The sequence below is a fragment of the Cherax quadricarinatus genome, chromosome 9, assembly GCF_038502225.1.
Source record: "Cherax quadricarinatus isolate ZL_2023a chromosome 9, ASM3850222v1, whole genome shotgun sequence".
In the NCBI taxonomy this organism is placed as follows: domain Eukaryota; kingdom Metazoa; phylum Arthropoda; class Malacostraca; order Decapoda; family Parastacidae; genus Cherax; species Cherax quadricarinatus.
In genome coordinates, this window is record NC_091300.1 from 25,240,665 (window position 1) to 25,266,348 (window position 25,684).

The following is a 25,684-nucleotide window of genomic DNA, read 5'->3' on the forward strand; positions in this document are numbered from 1 at the left end:
ACTCGAGTCCACACGTTCATTTTGTTTATATATTAAAAAAAAAACTCTAAAATTGAAAAAAAAAGTAAATAATACGAAATCGTAATCTTACGCAACTTATATCATTACACCGAATTTTCTCGTAGTTACAACCGATGAGTGAAGTGTAAACCTATGTTGTTACAACATTAGGCTTCAAACTTATAAGTGACTTAGATATTTTACTCAAACGATGTTCTAGGCCTGAGATATTTGACTACAGCATATACCTTTGATATACCTTTGAAACCTTTGAATAGTTTCGAGAGTTTCTCTACTTTCTGAGCCCGGCTCGTGTGGTACTTGACATTATAGTCTACACATAGCATGTATGTATACATCTTCAAAATTTCTTGATATAACTGATGTTATGATTCAGCGACCACTCAGTGAGCTATGTGCTAAGATCATTATATTATTCATAGTACCAGAACATATTCTTCCGATTATTCCTATGGTATAGATTGAATACTAGGAATGTCGATGTTTATCTTCCTCAGAGTAAGTTGTAATGGAACACTAAACATTGCTAAGTTATTGAACTTGTTACATGTTTCGTGAATGAATGGTTTAGAGAACCGATAAGTTGATAAATGATTAGACTGGAGACGTTTCGCCAGCCAGTGACTTCTTTAGTCCAGTGCAGAGGAGATGGAATATCCGGGGAGGAGTTTGAGGAAGACTGAGTCGATGTGTTCAGTCCGTCAGTCATGATGGACTGAACACATCTGTCATGATGGACTGAACACATCTGTCATGATGGACTGAACACATCAGTCATGATGGACTAAACACTCTGTCATGATGGACTGAACACATCTGTCATGATGGACTGAACACATCAATCATGATGGACTAAACACTCTGTCATGATGGACTGAACACATCAGTCATGATGGACTGAACACATCAATCATGATGGACTAAGCACTCTGTCATGATGGACTGAACACATCTGTCATGATGGACTGAACACATCAGTCATGATGGACTAAACACTCTGTCATGATGGACTGAACACATCAGTCATGATGGACTGAACACATCAATCATGATGGACTAAACACTCTGTCATGATGGACTGAACACATCAATCATGATGGACTGAACACATCTGTCATGATGGACTGAACACATCAATCATGATGGACTGAACACATCTGTCGTGATGGACTGAACACATCTGTCATGATGGGCTGAACACATCAATCATGATGGACTGAACACATCTGTCAGGATGGACTGAACGTATCAATCATGATGGACTGAACACATCTGTCATGATGGACTGAACACATCAATCATGATGGACTGAACACATCTGTCATGATGGACTGAACACATCTGCCATGATGGACTGAACACATCAATCATGATGGACTGAACACATCTGTCATGATGGACTGAACACATCAATCATGATGGACTGAACACATCTGTCATGATGGACTGAACACATCTGTCATGATGGACTGAACACATCAATCATGATGGACTGAACACATCTGTCATGATGGACTGAACACATCAATCATGATGGACTGAACACATCTGTCATGATGGACTGAACACATCTGTCATGATGGACTGAACACATCAATCATGATGGACTGAACACATCAATCATGATGGACTGAACACATCAATCATGATGGACTGAACACATCTGTCATGATGGACTGAACACATCTGTCATGATGGACTGTACACATCTGTCATGATGGACTGAACACATCTGTCATGATGGACTGAACACATCTGTCATGATGGACTGAACACATCTGTCATGATGGACTGAACACATCTGTCATGATGGACTGAACACATCAATCATGATGGACTGAACACATCTGTCATGATGAACTGAACACATCTGTCATGATGGACTGAACACATTGACTCAAACTCCTCCTCATCTTCCACCTTCCTCTGCACTGGACTAAAGAAGTCACTGGCTGGCGAAACGTTTCCAGAATAAAGATATCCAAATGTTGCACAAGTGTCTCATTTATCAACATGTTTCGTCCACGAGATATAAACGTGAAGACAGAGTAGGGAGTTAGTCGTGAAGCAGTAGCCTTCACGGTGTTACTACAACCATCTTTCATGTCACTACAACCATCTTTCATGATGTCACTACAACCATCTTTCATGATGTCACTACAACCATCTTTTATGATGTTACTACAACCATCTTTTATGATGTTACTACAACCATCTTTCATGGTGTTACTACAACCATCTTTCATGTCACTACAACCATCTTTCATGATGTCACTACAACCATCTTTCATGATGTCACTACAACCATCTTTCATGTCACTACAACCATCTTTCATGATGTCACTACAACCATCTTTCATGTCACTACAACCATCTTTCATGATGTCACTACAACCATCTTTCATGTCACTACAACCATCTTTCATGATGTCACTACAACCATCTTTCATGTCACTACAACCATCTTTTATGGTGTTACTACAATCATCTTTTATGGTGTTACTACAACCATCTTTCATGATGTCACTACAACCATCTTTCATGATGTCACTATAACCATCTTTCATGATGTCACTACAACCATCTTTCATGTCACTACAACCATCTTTCATGGTGTTACTACAACCATCTTTCATGATGTCAATACAACCATCTTTCATGATGTCACTACAACCATCTTTCATGTCACTACAACCATCTTTCATGATGTCAATACAACCATCTTTCATGATGTCTGGGACCCACTCTATCACTAGGACTTACTCCTAGACTCGATTTACTGACTTGACTTCTTTAAGATGCCCCCAACACGCTCGCAAAAAAAAAATAATCAGAGATAACGCTAGACATTATTTCGGTCTGTTGTGAACCATCGTCAACGTGGTTTCAATAAATCTCTGAGATCGAGTCAGAATGCATTGCCAGGAATGAGCAGATTGCGCCTCATAGATGCTGCTCACAAATACTGTCACCAGATCAGCAGTATATCGCCATTCTTCTCAACACTGGCCTTCAATACTACTTCTCAGTTATATTATCTACTTGATTTATTGAAAAAAAACACCCTGTTTTAGCTGGCATACTAAAGAACATCCTGCTTTAGCGAGCATACTAAAGAACACCCTGTTTTAGTGGGCATACTAAAGAACATCCTGTTTTAGTGGGCATACTAAAGAACACCCTGTTTTAGTGGGCATACTAAAGAACACCCTGTTTTAGTGGGCATACTAAAGAACACCCTGTTTTAGTGGGCATACTAAAGAACACCCTGTTTTAGTGGGCATACTAAAGAACACCCTGTTTTAGTGGGCATACTAAAGAACACCCTGTTTTAGTGGGCATACTAAAGAACACCCTGTTTTAGTGGGCATACTAAAGAACACCCTGTTTAAGTTGTTAGCCTCTACTTGCTAATCATCAATGGCACTTACATCACTGACAAGAATCGAAGTTGACACATGTCCTGGGGACACGCCTCTAACTTCACACAGTTATTAAGCACTAAGGTAATTCGGATAAACTCGCCTCCATTTCAAAATCTTGGCACTGCTGACTATCAGTTCACAGGATAACTATTAATGCTCAGAACATCCTAGCTGCGCTGGCTATGCAGTAACCTCCTACTTGCTCAGTACAGTACCATCCTATATGCACAATATCATTCAAGCTGCACAGTATCATTCTACGTACACACATCACTGTACAGTAGTACCACGTAACCTGCTCAACACACAGCACAGTTCTAGCCTCCCTTGACTCCAGCATAGCTGTACCGCGCTCATTTGCACTTATTGTAATGAACATCAGATTTAGAATAAAAGAAGTCATACCGTGATTGATTGTTTTTGTTTTACAATAAGCCAGTTACAAATAGAATAAGACTAGAAGCTGTTCTGATTCATCTTGGACCATTATAACGTCGCCAGGCTTGATGATATTACATTATTTAGTGGGAATGAGGACAGTGGCAGCAGAGAATACTTGTTGTACAACGTTTCGCCCAGGACTGAGCTTTATCAAAAGGATTCTTTGCTACTCTTATCTTTATTCCCACTTATCGGTGTTTGTGACTGTCTACCTGACCATTACTAGGTCAACGTTCGATAATGGTTCAGAACAGATTGTAACGTCTTCTTGCTTCTTTTCCGGTTCCTGACTTAGTTGTGAGTTAATGAATTTTGTAACTCTCATTGTTAATTGAGCATTGAAGAGCCATAAGTGTTAGGCGTGGGTCTAAGCCTGGAAGTTTGGTAGTGACTCAAGCAGTGTGAAATAAATGGGTGGTAATGTGGGCACAGAGGCTGCGGAAGCTGGAGTATTATGTACCTCAGTACTGTGCAGTGTGTTGATCAGTTGGTGGGAGGGGGAGGGCGGCTTCCTGGCTCACTCACTCCCCTACACTTATGGTAATTATACAATAAAATTTGTATTAAACAATATAAGCTACATTCTGAAAAATTCCAACACTTAATTATATGAAGGTTCCTGACCTCCACCATTACTGGCAACAGGAAGCCGACCAGACTCGCAAAATCTTGTTACCACTGTTGGTCTCTATCAACAGACAGAAGATAAAAAGAACAGAAATCATTGTATATAAAACTATCAATAACGGATGCTTGGCACGTTAGTTATCTTGGCGGCCACCACAAGGCCTGGTAATGTAGCAAATTATAAACACCGGAAGCTGCACAATTCGGACAATGATCACTGGGTAAGGTGGAAGGGAAGGTTGAGGAGCTTGCTCCTCACAGCCAGGCGTCTCAGTCACCTTAGTAAATATAATCACTCCCATTTCGATACTTGGATTAAAGTAAGGGATTTAACTATATATAAAACATATAAAATGTGTGCAGATATGGACCTATTGTCCTGGTAACATAGCATTCTTCTATCATGGATAAATATATTTGTCTTGGCCAGACGAGCAGGCTCCCCTCCTGACACCTTTGAGCTTGACATGTCTAAAATCTAGGAACTTGTAAACTTAATCTATAAAAATAGGCATTGTTGCTAATTCGGTAAAATAACAGTTGTAATACCAACAAATATAAAAAAGTAATATCAGTTAGGCTTAAATTAAATTACCATAACTTAACTGATTAACTAATGGTAACCTAAAACTAGTAATTCGTATGTGAAACAAAAAAACCATGACAACATTCTTTTGTTTAACACTAGCATTCATTCAACATTCAACTGTGCAGAGCCGACACTAATACCGCTCTACCAAACCTTGGCTCTACGTATGCCATTACCAACCTAGAAGATAAGTAGCCCTAGGAGTAACCTTATACAGAACCATTAATATAACTTACTTCCTATGTCATTTTCCATGGGTTAGAGACATACAAATCTCGTCTTATTGTATGATCACTACCTTGAACTTCCCCAAGAGTATCTCCTGGGGAAACACTAGCCTACCCCAGCACCATCATGGCTTACCCAGCACGCCCCCAGCCTCATAGGTAGTCTATGTGGCTAGTAATACTTCTATGGAAAGACGTGGTTGCTTGATTGACTGTAGGTTATGCGATGGGTCAATACTCCTTGGCGGTAAATACTGTTAGGTTGCAGTGTCCATCCCCACTATCTGGATCAGGCGGGGATAGACATTTTGGGGAGATAGGTTAGAGCATAATGGTACTAGGCCTGTGGGCTAGAAAACTGACTTTTAGGCTAGTGGATTGGGTAAATAGAGGCTTTTGAATTATGAGTTGGGTAAATATAAGCTCTGGGGGCTATAAAGTGGATAAATATAGGCTTTGGAGAATGTGGGCTGGGGCTATGGGTTGGGTAAATATAGAGTTTTGGGATTGTGGGTTAGGTATCTATAGATCTCTGTAGCTATGGGTTAGATAAATATAGACTTCTGGGGTATAGGTTGAGTAAATATAGACTTTAAGGGCTATGAGCAGGATAAATATAGTTTCTGGGCTATAGGTTTGAGAATATTGGCTCGGGGTTGAGGCTGGACGCGGGCTGGGTATTTGGTATTGCTGAGAACATAGCAGGTTGGTCAGGATTTCATCTTGACCTGTCCCGGCCTCACTGGCTGCGGAGGCACCATGCACTGCCGCACCACCGCATCCTGCCATCTGCTTCTTGCATAGATGCTGTCTGGTAAACATGGAGAGTTGAGGTCCGGCTCTCTTTGATATTTAGGCTGCTGCTTCTTGCTGAAGGTGTAACATCGGCAGTCACTTCTCGGGGATTAGCTCAGATATCATAGACAAAAACTCTATATTGTCATGGGTTGACTCAATTCCATTACTCTGGGGTGTACTGTTAAATGGGAGGGCGTGCTGTCACAGGCGTGTGGTGCGGGCGTGCGAGTGTATGCAGCCTCTCACAGCTGTGTTTAACCACGGTGCACACAGCACACGTACTTTATCACCTTCTCATCACCATTCAGTAATTCGGACCAAGTCATCACCACCGCTGCTGCAACAACAACAACAACTACCGGTGCCTTAACTACATTAACAATATAGCTACAGTCTACACTACGCTACCCAACACTGAGGACACTGTGTGGGGGCAGCACCACCACATGTCTCTCCCCTTCTTCACAATGATCACCGGTGTGTAGTGGTGGCGGGGAAAGGGTGCCAGAATGTCTTATCTCTGCCCGAGTATGGCCACAGGTGCCAAGGGACACTGGCAGAGCTGCAGGAAGCACACACAGCGTCCCGTGGAGTGTGGCTAAACACCCAGGCGGGCATCATCACAAATACCCGCTAAACTATGAGGTAGACACTACAGTTACTACTGCCGCTTAGGCCACGTCTTATATATCTCTATAGGTTAATATACAGTTTATCGCTTATTTAATGTACCTGCTAAGCATAGTGGAAGTGCATCCTAAAAGCACACCAATTGTGTTTTCTGTTACTGAATCCTTGACTAGTTGCACTTAAAATGCTGACATGACTTGGACAGAGCAGTTTACCATAAGACTGGAATGGCTGAGAACCTTGTGTAAACACATTACAAAAATAACAATATGGGATCTGATACCTGAAATACTACCTGACTATCTGTAATATCATATAGAGGGTGAGGAGAGGGACTCATTTGCCTGTTTAGTGGCGCTTATTTACACTGAGATCAAGACTGGCAGCTTGGGCCTCAGCCAGTGACAACTTTGTACTGAGAGCTGACTCAAGCCGTCTGTACAGGTGGGGACTTTACCCTGGCTGGACGGAGAATTCACAGACACAAACCAAAATAAATCAAAGTTGAAAGAAGTAACAGTATGAGTAGAAGTTAATAGTCAAGGACAATACATTAAAAGGGATGAGAGCTGTGATTTTTAGCATTGTGTAGTGAGTGCCTCCATAATTATATCCTTTTTCGTAGAGGAGTTACTAATCAGGACAACTACAGAAGGCTTAAAATCCATGATCACATCACAAAGTATGGGTGTAAGGTCATGGGTCCATCCCTGTGTACAAGCCTAAAAATAAAATGAAAACTGCTGCTAAAAGGAATGCTGAGATGGTGCCAAATGGAGCTACAGTATGCACCAGTGAGTGTAACCCGAGTTGCTTTACTCAGGAAATTTACTTGAAGCAGGCGAGATGATGCCGCCGTAAAAAAGTCTTGGTGATATGGCAACCATGGGCGCTCGTTGGTGCTTTAGTTAAAAGTGATTTGCGAGAGCTTACTGACGCATTTTGCACTGCTATAAGTCACTCTGCCAGCTTAGAGAGCATAAGTTAACATAAATTCATTTTACATCAAGCTTCTTCGTTAAAAATCTTAATCCAAAATAAGAGCACCAAAAGAGGGCACCAACTAGTTAACCATAACATAGAGGTGGCTGCATAAGTCTGTAAGGTGCACATATTCCTGGTGCATGTGTGCACGAGTGTGGTGTGGGCGTGTAGGCCAGCACATGGCGTGGGTGTGTGGGCCAACACCTGGTGCCTGGACCAGCACCTGGCGTGTGGGCCAGCACCTGGTAGAAGGCCAGTACCTGCATCACCGCCGGCCTGAGTGAGAGAGTACGTACAGGAGGGAGTGAAGCCCGACGTGTCCCTGAGAACTGACAACTACTAGAGACGTGTGCCGCTCTCAACTATGCCCGGAGGAGGCGTGTTCCTGCTACTCACACCGGGATGACACGTGTTGTTTCTGCTGCTCACACCAGGATGACACGGAGTGTTGCTCCTGCTGCTCACACCAGGATGACACAAAGGGGGACCAGCCGGTCACCAAGTATCACAACGCGGTACTATCGTCAAACAACAGAGATAACTTCGTCATCTGTCTTTTAAATTCATTTCATTCAGGAAGTAAAGATATATTTTACAGATAAACTTGAAGGTGTGATGATTAAAGGAATTAGGTAAAAATAGCTGGGCGTGGTTGAGGGCGGCTCACGGGCGGCAGGGGTGAGCCCCCACAGGCACTGAGTCACACTAACCCATACTCTAGTCTTTGTTGCATCCACTGTGTAATTTGTACCACTGCTGTGATTGCTGTGTGCCGCTGCACGGCTGTGTGATGAGTCACTACTGCACTGTCCATTTTGCATCATCCTCAGGGTCAGAAGGCTCTGGAGAGCGGGGCGTCACTGTCACTACTGTGGCCCCGCCACTCAGTTGCCGGGCCCCCCGACCATCCGTGGGCATACTACCAAATTCATCCTCGCTAAAATCATCTGATGCTGGACCACCGTTGTCATCGTCGCGCGGGGATGTGCTGCTCCTTATCAAGTCAGGTCGGGTGAGGTCTAGCACACCGCCGCCCATGGGGCGAGAATGCAATAGTTTTCTCTCATCCAGTATGCTATCCGCGGAAGGTGTTGAGAGGTCCATCCCAGAGGCGCGCATCATCTGCAGGTAGGTGTCCAGGAGGGAGGCTCCAGGGGGTTTTGCTCCCGTGTACATGTCCAGGTGGCGGCTGATTACATCGTATGGTCTCCGCTCCTTCAGACCATCTTCTCCATCCCGACCTTGAGAGTCTGATTTGAGGTAGAGGCCGCCGTTCTCCTGCGAAGTCGGGGTGTTGTCGGCCTCTCTGTCGCGCGACGTTGACGTCGAGGAGCCGTTGTCACTGCCTGAGTTGTTGCTATCTCGATCTGGGCGACGGTAGTTCTGTCTCACCACTTCACCAACACCTCCAACAATCTGAATGTACTTTGCGGCCATTTCTGGATCCCAGGGAGCTGGCATGGGTAAGAGCGGCAGGTCTTTGGTGCTGACACCCCGGTGCTGTCGACTCATGTGGGAGTGCAGTGAGTTGCGAGACTTAGCCACTGTGCCGCACAACACACACCGGAATCCATTGCAGTTGGAATGTTTGTCCTCCATGTGGGTGCGGAGGGTATGGGCGTTTTTATATATCTTGCCGCAGATGTGACAAGGTCGAGGGTCTGTTGCTCGTACCCGGTAGAAGTCAAAGCGAGGACGTCCTGAAAATACACAGATAATTAGTATCATGTAGACAAAATTAGAAAATTTACTGTAGACTTAGTGCGCAAAACAGTTACTGAACTTTGGAAATAAATGGTATAAAATACCGACACAATGGAAATATAAACACATATGCAGTATAATGTGATCCTTTATTGACTACGTTTCGCCCACACATTGGGCTTTTTCCAAGTCACAAACAGAACTGCTCACAAACAGTTCTGTTTGTGACTTGAAAAAGCCCACTGTGTGGGCGAAACGTAGTCAATAAAGGATCACATTATACTGCATATGTGTTTATATTTCCAGTTACTGAACTTTACTAAACAAACTTTAAAAATGTGCCATATTTAACTAGAAAGTGTACATTCTGTCACTTTAAGTAGTAATTTGATGGGTATGTTATCCAGCACTACACTGTGTGCAAGTAGGTATGTTATCCAGTAGCAGCAGCACCAGTACCAGCAGCAGCTGCAGCAGCAGCACCAGTACCAGCAGCAGGAGCAGCTGCAGCAGCAGCAGCAGCTGCAGCAGCAGCACCAGTACCAGCAGCAGCTGCAGCAGTACCAGCAGCAGCAGCAGCACCAGTACCAGCAGCAGCAGCAACAGCAGCAGCAGCAGCAGCAGCAGCAACAGCAGCAGCAGCAGCAGCAGCAGCAGCAGCAACAGCAGCAGCAGCAGCAGCAGCAGCAGCAGCAGCAGCAACAGCAGCAGCACCAGCAGCAGCAGCTGCAGCAGCAGCAACAGCAGCAGCAGCAGCAGCAGCAGCAACAGCAGCAGCAGCAGCAGCAGCAGCAGCAGCAACAGCAGCAGCAACAGCAGCAGCAGCTGCAGCAGCAGCAGCAGCAGCAGCAGCAGCAGCAGCAGCAGCAGCAGCAGCAGCAGCAGCAGCCTACTACTGCATAAATTTACTTGGTAAACCTTCAAGGGGAAGATGCCAGTCAAAGGCTCTTGATCCAATGAATGGGAGCTGCTCTCCCCTTCCTCGGATCAGACTGATACCCCTTCCTTTCCCGGGGTGTTATGACGCCTGTGAGTTTAGCGCTTCCTCATGAGTATTACACGACTTCATCCAACAAACAGGGATTTCCAGGTACACAATAAACCCACTGGGAGCTGTCAACCCGTGAGCGAAATGTCAACCAGTGGGCGAAACGTCACCCCGTGGGCGAAACATCAACTCGTGGGCGAAACATCAACCCGTGGGCGAAACGTCAACCCGTGGGCGAAACGTCAACCTGTGGGCGAAGCGTCTAGTAAACTTGTGTGTGTTCTACATCTTGTATATTGTAATGAGGTACATGAGTAGTTAGTTTACCATGCTGTCATGTCCTTACTTCACGTGTAGCCCTGCACGTGTAGCCCTGCACGTGTAGCCCTGCACGTGTAGCCCTGCACGTGTAGCCCTGCACGTGTAGTCCTGCACGTGTAGCCCTGCACGTGTAGCCCTGCACGTGTAGCCCTGCACGTGTAGGCCTGCACGTGTAGCCCTGCACGTGTAGCCCTGCACGTGTAGCCCTGCACGTGTAGCCCTGCACGTGTAGCCCTGCACGTGTAGCCCTGCACGTGTAGCCCTGCACGTGTAGCCCTGCACGTGTAGGCCTGCACGTGTAGCCCTGCACGAGTCCTGCACGTGTAGCCCTGCACGTGTAGTGTAGTGCACGTGTAGCCCTGCACGTGTAGCCCTGCACGTGTAGCCCTGCACGTGTAGGCCTGCACGTGTAGCCCTGCACGTGTAGGCACGTGTAGGCCTGCACGTGTAGCCCTGCACGTAGTACGTGTAGCCCTGCACGTAGTCCTGCACGTGTAGTCCCTGTAGTCCTGAACGTGTAGCCCTGCACGTGTAGTGCACGTGTAGCCTGCACGTGTAGTCCTGCACGTGTAGCCCTGCACGTGTAGTGCACGTGTAGCCCTGCACGTGTAGCCCTGCACGTGTAGACCTGCTCGGGTCGCCCTGCACGTGTAGTCCCTGCACGTGTAGCCCTGCACGTGTAGCCCTGCACGTGTAGCCCTGCACGTGTAGCCCTGCACGTGTAGCCCTGCACGAGTAGTCCTGCACGTGTAGCCCTGCACGAGTAGTCCTGCACGTGTAGCCCTGCACGTGTAGCCCTGCACGTGTAGCCCTGCACGTGTAGCCCTGCACGTGTAGCCCTGCACGTGTAGTACGTGTAGGCCTGCACGTGTAGCCCTGCACGTAGTGCACGTGTAGCCCTGCACTTGTAGCCCTGCACGTGTAGCCCTGCACGTGTAGTGCACGTCCTGCACGTGTAGTCCTGCACGTGTAGTCCTGCACGTGTAGCCCTGCACGTGTAGCCCTGCACGTGTAACCCTGCACGAGTAGCCCTGCACGTGTAGCCCTGCACGTGTAGCACTGCACGTGTAGTCCTGCACGTGTAGCCCTGCACGAGTAGTCCCTGTGTAGCACGTGTAGCCCTGCACGAGTAGCACGTGTAGTCCTGCACGTGTAGCCCTGCACGTAGTACGTGTAGCCCTGCACGTGTAGCCCTGCACGTGTAGCCCTGCACGAGTAGTCCTGCACGTGTAGCCCTGCACGTGTAGTCCTGCACGTGTAGCCCTGCACGAGTAGTCCTGCACGTGTAGCCCTGCACGAGTAGTCCTGCACGTGTAGTCCTGCACGTGTAGCCCTGCACGAGTAGTCCTGCACGTGTAGCCCTGCACGTGTAGTCCTGCACGTGTAGCCCTGCACGAGTAGTCCTGCACGTGTAGCCCTGCACGAGTAGTCCTGCACGTGTAGCCCTGCACGTGTAGCCCTGCACGTGTAGCCCTGCACGTGTAGCCCTGCACGTGTAGCCCTGCACGTGTAGTCCTGCACGTGTAGCCCTGCACGTGTAGTCCTGCACGTGTAGCCCTGCACGTGTAGCCCTGCACGTGTAGCCCTGCACGTGTAGCCCTGCACGTGTAGCCCTGCACGAGTAGTCCTGCACGTGTAGCCCTGCACGTGTAGTCCTGCACGTGTAGCCCTGCACGTGTAGCCCTGCACGTGTAGCCCTGCACGTGTAGTCCTGCACGTGTAGCCCTGCACGTGTAGCCCTGCACGTGTAGCCCTGCACGTGTAGTCCTGCACGTGTAGCCCTGCACGTGTAGCCCTGCACGTGTAGCCCTGCACGTGTAGCCCTGCACGTGTAGCCCTGCACGTGTAGCCCTGCACGTGTAGCCCTGCACGAGTAGTCCTGCACGTGTAGCCCTGCACGTGTAGTCCTGCACGTGTAGCCCTGCACGTGTAGCCCTGCACGTGTAGCCCTGCACGTGTAGCCCTGCACGTGTAGTCCTGCACGTGTAGCCCTGCACGAGTAGTCCTGCACGTGTAGTCCTGCACGTGTAGCCCTGCACGTGTAGCCCTGCACGTGTAGCACTGCACGTAGTCCTGCAGCCCTGCACGTGTAGTCCCTGCACGAGTACGTCCTGCACGTGTAGCCCTGCACGTGTAGTCCTGCACGTGTAGCCCTGCACGTGTAGTGTAGCCCTGCACGTGTAGTGCACGTGTAGCCCTGCACGAGTAGTCCTGCACGTGTAGCCCTGCACGAGTAGTCCTGCACGTGTAGCCCTGCACGTGTAGCCCTGCACGTGTAGCCCTGCACGTGTAGCCCTGCACGTGTAGCCCTGCACGTGTAGTCCTGCACGAGTAGTCCTGCACGTGTAGCCCTGCACGTGTAGTGCACGTGTAGCCCTGCCCGTGTAGCCCTGCACGTGTAGCCCTGCACGTGTAGCCCTGCACGTGTAGCCCTGCACGTGTAGTCCCTGTAGCCCTGCACGAGTGTCCTGCACGTGTAGCACGAGTAGTACGTGTAGCCCTGCACGTGTAGCCCTGCACGTGTAGCCGTGCACGAGTAGTCCTGCACGTGTAGCCCTGCACGTGTAGCCCTGCACGTGTAGTCCTGCACGTGTAGCCCTGCACGGGTAGCCCTGCACGAGTGCACGTCCTGCACGTGTAGCCCTGCACGTGTAGTGCACGTGTAGCCCTGCACGTGTACGTGTAGCCCTGCACGTGTAGTCCTGCACGTGTAGCCCTGCACGTGTAGCCCTGCACGTGTAGCCCTGCACGTGTAGCCCTGCACGTGTAGCCCTGCACGTGTAGTCCTGCACGTAGATGACATAGTTACTTCACGTAGTTGTGGTAGTAACCCTACATAACTTCTCTCAGACAGTAGTTGTGGTAAAATATTGGTAGAGAACTTTCTATTGTTACTTCACGTAGTTGTGGTAGTAACTTCTCTCATATTGTTACTTCACGTAGTTGTGGTAGTAACTTCTCTCATATTGTTACTTCACGTAGTTGTGGTAGTAACTTCTCTCATATAACTATCATATATAATGCATTTTTTTGAAAATGATTTTGAAAAAAAAGCAAGTACTATTAATTAAGGCCTTTTCACTCCCTATTCATTTTCCGATGTCCATTTTCAATCGCAATAAAATGTGCCACCATACATTTAGCCTCATTTAAATTAAGTCTTGAAGACGGTCTCGTTATTATCAGTAGCACACAGTAACAGTGGTTCCTTAAAGACGGTCTCGTTATTATCAGTAGCACTCAGTAATAGTGGTTCCTTAATTAAAGACGGTCTCGTTATTATCAGTAGCACTCAGTAATAGTGGTTCCTTAATTAAAGACGGTCTCGTTATTATCAGTAGCACTCAGTAACAGTGGTTCCTTAATTAAAGACGGTCTCGTTATTATCAGTAGCACACAGTAACAGTGGTCCCTTAAAGACGGTCTCGTTATTATCAGTAGCACACAGTAACAGTGGTTCCTTAAAGACGGTCTCGTTATTATCAGTAGCACACAGTAACAGTGGTTCCTTAAAGACGGTCTCGTTATTATCAGTAGCACTCAGTAACAGTGGTTCCTTAAAGACGGTCTCGTTATTATCAGTAGCACTCAGTAACAGTGGTTCCTTAAAGACGGTCTCGTTATTATCAGTAGCACACAGTAACAGTGGTCCCTTAAAGACGGTCTCGTTATTATCAGTAGCACTCAGTAACAGTGGTTCCTTAAAGACGGTCTCGTTATTATCAGTAGCACTCAGTAACAGTGGTTCCTTAAAGACGGTCTCGTTATTATCAGTAGCACACAGTAACAGTGGTTCCTTAAAGACGGTCTCGTTATTATCAGTAGCACACAGTAACAGTGGTCCCTTAAAGACGGTCTCGTTATTATCAGTAGCACACAGTAACAGTGGTTCCTTAAAGACGGTCTCGTTATTATCAGTAGCACTCAGTAACAGTGGTTCCTTAAAGACGGTCTCGTTATTATCAGTAGCACACAGTAACAGTGGTTCCTTAAAGACGGTCTCGTTATTATTAGTAGCACACACTAACAGTGGTTCCTTAAAGACGGTCTCGTTATTATCAGTAGCACACAGTAACAGTGGTTCCTTAAAGACGGTCTCGTTATTATCAGTAGCACTCAGTAACAGTGGTTCCTTAAAGACGGTCTCGTTATTATCAGTAGCACTCAGTAACAGTGGTTCCTTAAAGACGGTCTCGTTATTATCAGTAGCACACAGTAACAGTGGTTCCTTAAAGACGGTCTCGTTATTATCAGTAGCACACAGTAACAGTGGTTCCTTAAAGACGGTCTCGTTATTATCAGTAGCACTCAGTAACAGTGGTTCCTTAAAGACGGTCTCGTTATTATCAGTAGCACACAGTAACAGTGGTTCCTTAAAGACGGTCTCGTTATTATCAGTAGCACACAGTAACAGTGATTCCTTAAAGACGGTCTCGTTATTATCAGTAGCACACAGTAACAGTGGTTCCTTAAAGACGGTCTCGTTATTATCAGTAGCACACAGTAACAGTGGTTCCTTAAAGACGGTCTCGTTATTATCAGTAGCACACAGTAACAGTGGTTCCTTAAAGACGGTCTCGTTATTATCAGTAGCACACAGTAACAGTGGTTCCTTAAAGACGGTCTCGTTATTATCAGTAGCACACAGTAACAGTGGTTCCTTAAAGACGGTCTCGTTATTATCAGTAGCACTCAGTAACAGTGGTTCCTTAAAGACGGTCTCGTTATTATCAGTAGCACTCAGTAACAGTGGTTCCTTAAAGACGGTCTCGTTATTATCAGTAGCACTCAGTAACAGTGGTTCCTTAAAGACGGTCTCGTTATTATCAGTAGCACACAGTAACAGTGGTCCCTTAAAGACGGTCTCGTTATTATCAGTAGCACTCAGTAACAGTGGTTCCTTAAAGACGGTCTCGTTATTATCAGTAGCACTCAGTAACAGTGGTTCCTTAAAGACGGTCTCGTTATTATCAGTAGCACACAGTAACAGTGGTTCCTTAAAGACGGTCTCGTTATTATCAGTAGCACTCAGTAACAGTGGTTCCTTAAAGACGGTCTCGTTATTATCAGTAGCACACAGTAACAGTGGTCCCTTAAAGACGGTCTCGTTATTATCAGTAGCACTCAGTAACAGTGGTTCCTTAAAGACGGTCTCGTTATTATCAGTAGCACTCAGTAACAGTGGTTCCTTAAAGACGGTCTCGTTATTATCAGTAGCACACAGTAACAGTGGTCCCTTAAAGACGGTCTCGTTATTATCAGTAGCACTCAGTAACAGTGGTTCCTTAAAGACGGTCTCGTTATTATCAGTAGCACTCAGTAACAGTGGTTCCTTAAAGACGGTCTCGTTATTATCAGTAGCACACAGTAACAGTGGTCCCTTAAAGACGGTCTCGTTATTATCAGTAGCACTCAGTAACAGTGGTTCCTTAAAGACGGTCTCGTTATTATCAGTAGCACTCAGTAACAGTGGTTCCTTAAAGACGGTCTCGTTATTATCAGTAGCACACAGTAACAGTGGTCCCTTAAAGACGGTCTCGTTATTATCAGTAGCACTCAGTAACAGTGGTCCCTTAAAGACGGTCTCGTTATTATCAGTAGCACACAGTAACAGTGGTTCCTTAAAGACGGTCTCGTTATTATCAGTAGCACTCAGTAACAGTGGTTCCTTAAAGACGGTCTCGTTATTATCAGTAGCACTCAGTAACAGTGGTTCCTTAAAGACGGTCTCGTTATTATCAGTAGCACTCAGTAACAGTGGTCCCTTAAAGACGGTCTCGTTATTATCAGTAGCACTCAGTAACAGTGGTCCCTTAAAGACGGTCTCGTTATTATCAGTAGCACTCAGTAACAGTGGTCCCTTAAAGACGGTCTCGTTATTATCAGTAGCACTCAGTAACAGTGGTTCCTTAAAGACGGTCTCGTTATTATCAGTAGCACACAGTAACAGTGGTTCCTTAAAGACGGTCTCGTTATTATCAGTAGCACTCAGTAACAGTGGTTCCTTAAAGACGGTCTCGTTATTATCAGTAGCACTCAGTAACAGTGGTTCCTTAAAGACGGTCTCGTTATTATCAGTAGCACACAGTAACAGTGGTTCCTTAAAGACGGTCTCGTTATTATCAGTAGCACACAGTAACAGTGGTTCCTTAAAGACGGTCTCGTTATTATCAGTAGCACACAGTAACAGTGGTTCCTTAAAGACGGTCTCGTTATTATCAGTAGCACACAGTAACAGTGGTTCCTTAAAGACGGTCTCGTTATTATCAGTAGCACACAGTAACAGTGGTTCCTTAAAGACGGTCTCGTTATTATCAGTAGCACACAGTAACAGTGGTTCCTTAAAGACGGTCTCGTTATTATCAGTAGCACACAGTAACAGTGGTTCCTTAAAGACGGTCTCGTTATTATCAGTAGCACACAGTAACAGTGGTTCCTCAGGTTGTCTGTGTAGATTTTAACAAAAGAGATGAATGAGGAGGTCGGTATGTTAGCCACAGTGACAAACTATCGTTCAACAATTGACTTACTATATGTGTCTTTGGTTCACCACTGACTGACTTTCCTCATCTATTCCTTTCTTATATTCTGATCTACCTCATTACTTTCCATTCACACTCTTTCCTGTCCCTTCCTTCCTTCACTCTCTTTAAAATAAGATAAGATTTCGTTCGGATTTTTAACCCCGGAGGGTTAGCCACGCAGGATAACCCAAGAAAATCAGTACGTCATCTAAGACTGTCTAACTTATTTCCCTTGGGGTCCTCAATCTTGTCCCCCAGGATGCGACCCACACCAGTCGACTAACACCCAGGTTCCTATTTACTGCTAGGTGAACAGGACGAGAGGTGTAAGGAAACGCGTCGAAATGTTTCCACCCCGCCGGGAATCGAACCCGGGCCCTCCGCGTGTGAAGCGAGAGCTTTGTCCGCCAAGTCTCGGGGTCACCCGTCCTTCCTTTCCCGTACAAAACCAAACTTGCTCAATTATTTGTATGTTTTTCTTTTGTTAGAAATTTAAAGGTCACGTTCATTATTCTGGTCACAGTTGTGACACAACTGGAGCAGGTGCCAGTTTAATCAGCATCCCTCAGCTCTGTCTTGACATTTAACCACAATATACATTAGTCATCAGCTAATCAAGCTGGAGGCACTCGCTCATAAAACTCTCCCGCTGTAAACACTTAACATTGTGACATTTCTTGACCACGTTTGACCTTCTCTAGCTGCATCTCATTTTTCTTAGAGTCGTCTGCTGTGGGAGCCCAGGGATTTCGTGGTCTTTGTTTAGCAATGCTTTACCCAATTACGAAAGTGCAAAAGTGTCATGACGAGCAGAGCAATGACGGTGTAAGTCACGAGAACACAAGAATGAACACTGTTGTAGGCCTACTGGCACACGTTAGGCAGGTCCAACTCACATCCACCCATACCCACCTATGTATCCGTTTAACCTTTATTTAAAGCTACATAAACTTCTTGCCTCAGTAGCGCCTACATAAGAGTTTATTCCTCTCATTTACAACTCTGTTGAGAAGTCAATACTTTTCTGTATCCATCCTAAAATCCTAATATTTTTTTCAAGATTGATGGACTGATTACATCGACTCCAGGCTGAGGGACTGATTACCTCAAACTCCTTCTGATCTTCACCATTCTTCCTTGTACAGGACTGATGAAGCCACTGTGTGGGGAAATGTTTCCTTAATAAAGATACCCAAGTGTTACACTTGTGTCTAATTTATCAACTCACAGACCACTCGGTCAGCTGGAAGAATGGTTAACGCAGAGACCTGTAAATATTAGCATTCACTCGCCATGGGTTCAAACCTCACCCGTTCCCTTGTTTGTCTGTGGTCGTGTTATGATTCCGTGATTCATTCTAAATTCCTCTTCGCATATGGGCTACAGTAGTGAGTTCGTGATCCAAGTCTGAAGTGCATGTTGGTGTTGCGGCTCAGAAAGACACGTCAACAAATCCTAGGCTATATTTATTAGAAAACGTTTCGGTCCTGGGACCTTGATTAAGGTCACAGGATCCAACGTGTACTACGTCCTAGTGTTTCCTCATGTGTCTTTCTAAACCAGTTTGTCGGTATTTATTACCAAGGTTTACTGTACCATGTGGGTGGTGTGTAATATGCACTTAACTGTGTTATTTTAGTGTGTTTAACAAATTAGCTTCTAGTAATGAGGCGCTAGACCAAAAATGACGGAGGTGGAAGCCTTCTGATGGTCGCGGAGGTCAACTCCAGCTGTTCTAAAATCGAGAAATACATCAGTAACAATTGTTTTTTTATGAAGGATTTATATAATTAGTTAATACTAATGATAAGGATAAAAAATAAATATGATAACTATTTGTCACCAAATTCAAATGATTTTTTCTCGCAAATTTCGTCTCGCATAAAAATCTATTACCATAGAGAGAGAGAGAGAGAGAGAGAGAGAGAGAGAGAGAGAGAGAGAAATATTTTTTTCGAAAAAAAATAAGCTTAAAAACCTATGGTAGAAAAGACCCAACAACAGTGTGGAGAGAGTAACAGGAATTAGTAGATGTAACATCCATCAATGAAATGTGTGAAGGACATAACAATGTTAGGATCAATATATATAACCGTAGTTACTTAATCTAGTCTTAGCCTAAGAGATGTATATGATGTTGCTAGGTTAATATGTATATGTTGCTAGGTTAATATTATGTTGCTAGGTTAATATGTACATGTTGCTAGGTTAATATGTATATGTTGCTAGGTTAATATGTATATGTTGCTAGGTTAATATGTACATGTTGCTAGGTTAATATGTACATGTTGCTAGGTTAATATGTATATGTTGCTAGGTTAATATGTATATGTTGCTAGGTTAACATTATGTTGCTAGGTTAATATGTACATGTTGCTAGGTTAATATGTATATGTTGCTAGGTTAACATTATGTTGCTAGGTTAATATGTATATGTTGCTAGGTTAATATGTATATGTTGCTAGGTTAATATGTACATGTTGCTAGGTTAATATGTATATGTTGCTAGGTTAATATGTACATGTTGCTAGGTTAATATGTATATGTTGCTAGGTTAATATGTATATGTTGCTAGGTTAACATTATGTTGCTAGGTTAATATGTACATGTGCTAGGTTAATATGTACATGTTGCTAGGTTAATATGTACATGTTGCTAGGTTAATATGTATATGTTGCTAGGTTAATATGTACATGTTGCTAGGTTAATATGTACATGTTGCTAGGTTAACATGTATATGTTGCTAGGTTAATATGTATATGTTGCTAGGTTAATATGTACATGTTGCTAGGTTAACATGTATATGTTGCTAGGTTAATATGTACATGTTGCTAGGTTAACATGTATATGTTGCTAGGTTAATATGTATATGTTGCTAGGTTAATATGTATATGTTGCTAGGTTAATATGTATATGTTGCTAGGTTAATATGTATATGTTGCTAGGTTAATATGTACATGTTGCTAGGTTAATATGTATATGTTGCTAGGTTAATATGTATATGTTGCTAGGTTAATATGTATATGTTGCTAGGTTAATATGTACATGTTGCTAGGTTAATATGTACATGTTGCTAGGTTAACATGTATATGTTGCTAGGTTAACATGTATATGTTGCTAGGTTAATATGTACATGTTGCTAGGTTAATATGTACATGTTGCTAGGTTAATATGTACATGTTGCTAGGTTAATATGTACATGTTGCTAGGTTAACATGTATATGTTGCTAGGTTAATATGTACATGTTGCTAGGTTAATATGTATATGTTGCTAGGTTAATATGTACATGTTGTTAGGTTAACATGTACATGTTGCTAGGTTAATATGTACATGTTGCTAGGTTAATATGTACATGTTGCTAGGTTAATATGTACATGTTGCTAGGTTAATATGTATATGTTGCTAGGTTAATATGTACATGTTGTTAGGTTAACATTATGTTGCTAGGTTAATATGTACATGTTGCTAGGTTAATATGTACATGTTGCTAGGTTAATATGTATATGTTGCTAGGTTAATATGTATATGTTGCTAGGTTAATATGTATATGTTGCTAGGTTAACATTATGTTGCTAGGTTAATATGTACATGTTGCTAGGTTAATATGTACATGTTGCTAGGTTAATATGTATATGTTGCTAGGTTAATATGTACATGTTGTTAGGTTAACATTATGTTGCTAAGTTAATATGTACATGTTGCTAGGTTAATATGTATATGTTGCTAGGTTAATATGTATATGTTGCTAGGTTAATATATGTTGCTAGGTTAACATTATGTTGCTAGGTTAATATGTACATGTTGCTAGGTTAATATGTACATGTTGCTAGGTTAATATGTATATGTTGCTAGGTTAATATGTACATGTTGTTAGGTTAACATTATGTTGCTAGGTTAATATGTACATGTTGCTAGGTTAATATGTACATGTTGCTAGGTTAATATGTATATGTTGCTAGGTTAATATGTATATGTTGCTAGGTTAATATGTATATGTTGCTAGGTTAATATGTATATGTTGCTAGGTTAATATGTATATGTTGCTAGGTTAACATTATGTTGCTAGGTTAATATGTACATGGAACCAGGTCTCAGGCCCAAAACGTTTTCACGTCAAGATGTACTAAGTGTACTGAGCCACAACTCGTGGGCCTTGAATCACAATTCGTGGTTTCTGAATCACAACTCGTGGTTCCTGAATCACAACTCGTGGTTCCTGAATCACAACTCGTGGGTCTTGAATCACAACTTGTGGTTCCTGAATTACAACTCGTGGGTCTTCAATCACAAGCCGTGGTTCCTGAATCACAACTCGTGGTTCCTGAATCACAACTCGTGGTTCCTGAATCACAACTCGTGGTTCCTGAATCACAACTCGTGGGTCTTGAATCACAACTTGTGTTTCCTGAATCACAACTCGTGGGTCTTGAATCATAAGCCGTGGTTCCTGAATCACAACTCGTGGTTCCTGAATCACAACTCGTGGGTCCTGAATCACAACTCGTGGTTCCTGGATCACAACTCGTGAGTCCTGAATCACAACTCGTGGGTCCTGAATCACAACTCGTGGTTCCTGAACCACAACTCGTGGTTCCTGAATCACAACTCGTGGTTCCTGAATCACAACTCGTGGTTCCTGAATCACAACTCGTGGTTCCTGAACCACAACTCGTGGTTCCTGAATCACAACTCGTAATTCCTGAATCACAACTCGTGGTTCCTGAATCACAACTCGTGGTTCCTGAATCACAACTCGTGGTTCCTGAATCACAACTCGTGGTTCCTGAATCACAACTCGTGGTTCCTGAACCACAACTCGTGGTTCCTGAATCACAACTCGTAATTCCTGAATCACAACTCGTGGTTCCTGAATCACAACTCGTGGTTCCTGAATCACAACTCGTGGTTCCTGAATCACAACTCATGGTTCCTGAATAACAACTCGGGTATTATATACCTGGAGTTTGTAGATGAATGGTTCAGAGAACCGACATGTTGATAAATTAGACACATGTGCAACTCTTGGGTATCTTTATTGAGGAAACGTTTCGTCACACAGTGGCTTCATCAGTCCATACATAGGAGAAACTTGAAGAACAGGAGGAGAATGAGGTAATCAGTCCCTCAACCTTGAGTCGATGTGGTCAGTCCATCAATCTTGAATTCAAGATTGATGGACTGATGAAGCCACTGTGTGGCGAAACGTTTCCTCAATAAAGATACCCAAGAGTTGCACATGTGTCTAATTTATCAACATGTCGGTTCTCTGAACCATTCATCTACACACTATATATATATATATATATATATATATATATATATATATATATATATATATATATATATATATATATATATATATATATATATATATATATGTAAACAGAGCAGGAAGGCTTATTAATCAGGAGGCTTATTTTGAAATCATTTTTTGTGTGGGAAAGAGGACATGACCAGGTGGGAAATAATAATAATAGTATATATTCCGAGAGTAGCAGTGTATAGACACCGAGGGATATACATCAGTTTATATACACTGAGAGTTTAATTATTATTTCACTGATTATACTGTGTAGGTGAGATGCAGCCTTAATGACCACCGTACAGCAGATAGGTTTCAAGCCTAACATACAGGTTAGCCTGGCAGGTTGTAGAGTACCCAGGGGTAAGATTTACCTCAGTGTAGTGACATGTTTACTAGTATAACAGGAGGCTAACCTGTAATGACTAATGCATCGTTTATTCCAGTGGTAAGTTTGACTCCTCTTCCACTAAAGACAGTTAGGATAGTAACAATACTTCGCCTGTTAAGTTTCTATTAAGCAGTATCCAATGCCTGGTTCATATCACTCAATTTAGAAGACCTAAACATAGGTACGACAAAAACTGAAAAAAAATAATAAACACAAGACTCTTTACTCCATATATGATTCCCTTGTTTTTATACACACAGACAACTGAATTGGCATAACATGACGGCGGTAGCCAGGTCCAGGAAGGCTATGTACCACCGCCGTGCACTTGAGGTAGACGAGGCTATAGTCGACAGTTAGCGTGTCACCACTTACCTGTCAGTCTACTACACACAGGCGCTGCAGCTGGTGTTTGAAGAGTACTCCTGTGGCACCACGCCAACACCTGCTCTACCATGTGTTATGTTAAATCACCTGCCAACACCTGTTAAGCTCACTCATGTGTTGTAAAACATCTAGTAATATCACTCGGGTGTTTAAAACGCACCTAGCTAATTATATACTCAGCTCACTCACGTTACACTTCGTAACACAACTGGTTACATCACCCAGGCGTTACAACAGCTGGTTATACATCACCCAGGCGTTACAACAGCTGGTTACATCACCTAGACGTTACAACAGCTGGTTGCATCACCCAGGCGTTACAACAGTTGGCTATACATCACCCAGGCGTTAAAACAGCTGCTTATACATCACCCGGGCGTTACAACAGCTGGTTATACATCACCCAGGAGTTACAACAGCTGGTTATACATCACCCAGGCGTTACATCAGCTGGTTATATATCACCCAGGCGTTACAACAGCTGGTTATACATCACCCAGGAGTTACAACAGCTGGCTATACATCACCCAGGCGTTACATCAGCTGGTTATATATCACCCAGGCGTTACAACAGCTGGTTATACATCACACGGGCCTTACAACAGCTGGTTATACATCACCCAGACGTTATAACAGCAGGTTATACATCACCCAGACGTTATAACAGCTGGTTATATATCACCCAGGAGTTACAACAGCTGGTTATACATCACCCAGACGTTATAACAGCTGGTTATATATCACCCAGGAGTTACAACAGCTGGTTATACATCACCCAGACGTTATAACAGCTGGTTATACATCACCCAGGAGTTACAACAGCTGGTTATACATCACCCAGACGTTATAACAGCTGGTTATATATCACCCAGGCGTTACATCAGCTGGTTATACATCACCCAGACGTTATAACAGCTGGTTATATATCACCCAGGAGCTACAACAGCTGGTTATACATCACCCAGAAGTTACAACAGCTGGTTATACATCATCCAGGCGTTACATCAGCTATTTATATATCACCCAGGCGTTACATCAGCTGGTTATATATCACCCAGGCATTACAAGAACTGGTTACATCACCCAGGTGTCACAACACGTAATAACAACACAGGGTACAGAGTACACACAAGGGTGTTCCCTGAGCTGGCATTCTACACAGGTGGCAACATATTCCTACATGATCTTCACCTGCCACGGTGTCGGGCAGATGACAATCTCAGTTCAGAGTCGAGACGAAACTCGAAGTGTTGCGAGGCAACATTTTCCAGGAAAGGAAGCACAGCGTCCCTGTGGTAAAGCTAACCACACACATGTTGCACAAGATCTTAGAGGAAGGCTCCAATACACCTTGAGGCAGAACGACCCTGAGGATGAGCTAGGGAACACTCACTCCCTAGGACAGAACGACCCTGAGGATGAGCTAGGGAACACTCACTCCCTGGGACAGAACGACCCTGAGGATGAGCTAGGGAACACTCACTCCCTGGGACAGAACGACCCTGAGGATGAGCTAGGGAACACTCACTCCCTGGGACAGAACGACCCTGAGGATGGCTAGGGAACACTCACTCCCTGGGACAGAACGACCCTGAGGATGAGCTAGGGAATACTCACTCCCTGGGACAGAACGACCCTGAGGATGAGCTAGGGAACACTCACTCCCTGGGACAGAACGACCCTGAGGATGAGCTAGGGAACACTCACTCCCTGGGACAGAACGACCCTGAGGATGAGCTAGGGAACACTCACTGACAGAACGACCCTGAGGATGGCTAGGGAACACTCATTCCCTGGGACAGAACGACCCTGAGGATGGCTAGGGAACACTCACTCCCTGGGACAGAACGACCCTGAGGATGAGCTAGGGAACACTCACTCCCTGGGACAGAACGACCCTGAGGATGAGCTAGGGAACACTCACTCCCTGGGACAGAACGACCCTGAGGATGAGCTAGGGAACACTCATTCCCTAGGGAACACTCACTCCCTGGGACAGAACGACCCTGGGACAGAACGACCCTGAGGATGAGCTAGGGAACACTCATTCCCTGGGACAGAACGACCCTGAGGATGAGCTAGGGAACACTCATTCCCTGGGACAGAACGACCCTGAGGATGAGCTAGGGAACACTCACTCCCTGGGACAGAACGACACTCAGGGTGAGATAGGGAACACTCATTCCCTGGGACAGAACGACCCTGAGGATGAGCTAGGGAACACTCATTCCCTGGGACAGAACGACCCTGAGGATGAGCTAGGGAACACTCACTCCCTGGGACAGAACGACCCTGAGGATGAACTAGGGAACACTCACTCCCTG

At 44.6% G+C, this 25,684-nt stretch overlaps 1 protein-coding gene across 1 annotated transcript in view; it reads right to left on the bottom strand.

The window, feature by feature from the left end:
- Positions 1-1,808: 1,808 nt before the first annotated feature.
- ab (BTB/POZ-zinc finger protein abrupt) overlaps positions 1,809-25,684 on the bottom strand; it is a 276,036-nt gene continuing 252,160 nt past the window's right edge. The window contains exon 6 of the mRNA XM_053772823.2: positions 1,809-9,442. Coding sequence (XP_053628798.1) covers positions 8,541-9,442 — 902 coding nt within the window. The 3' untranslated portion in view covers positions 1,809-8,540. The remainder of the gene's footprint in view (positions 9,443-25,684) is intronic.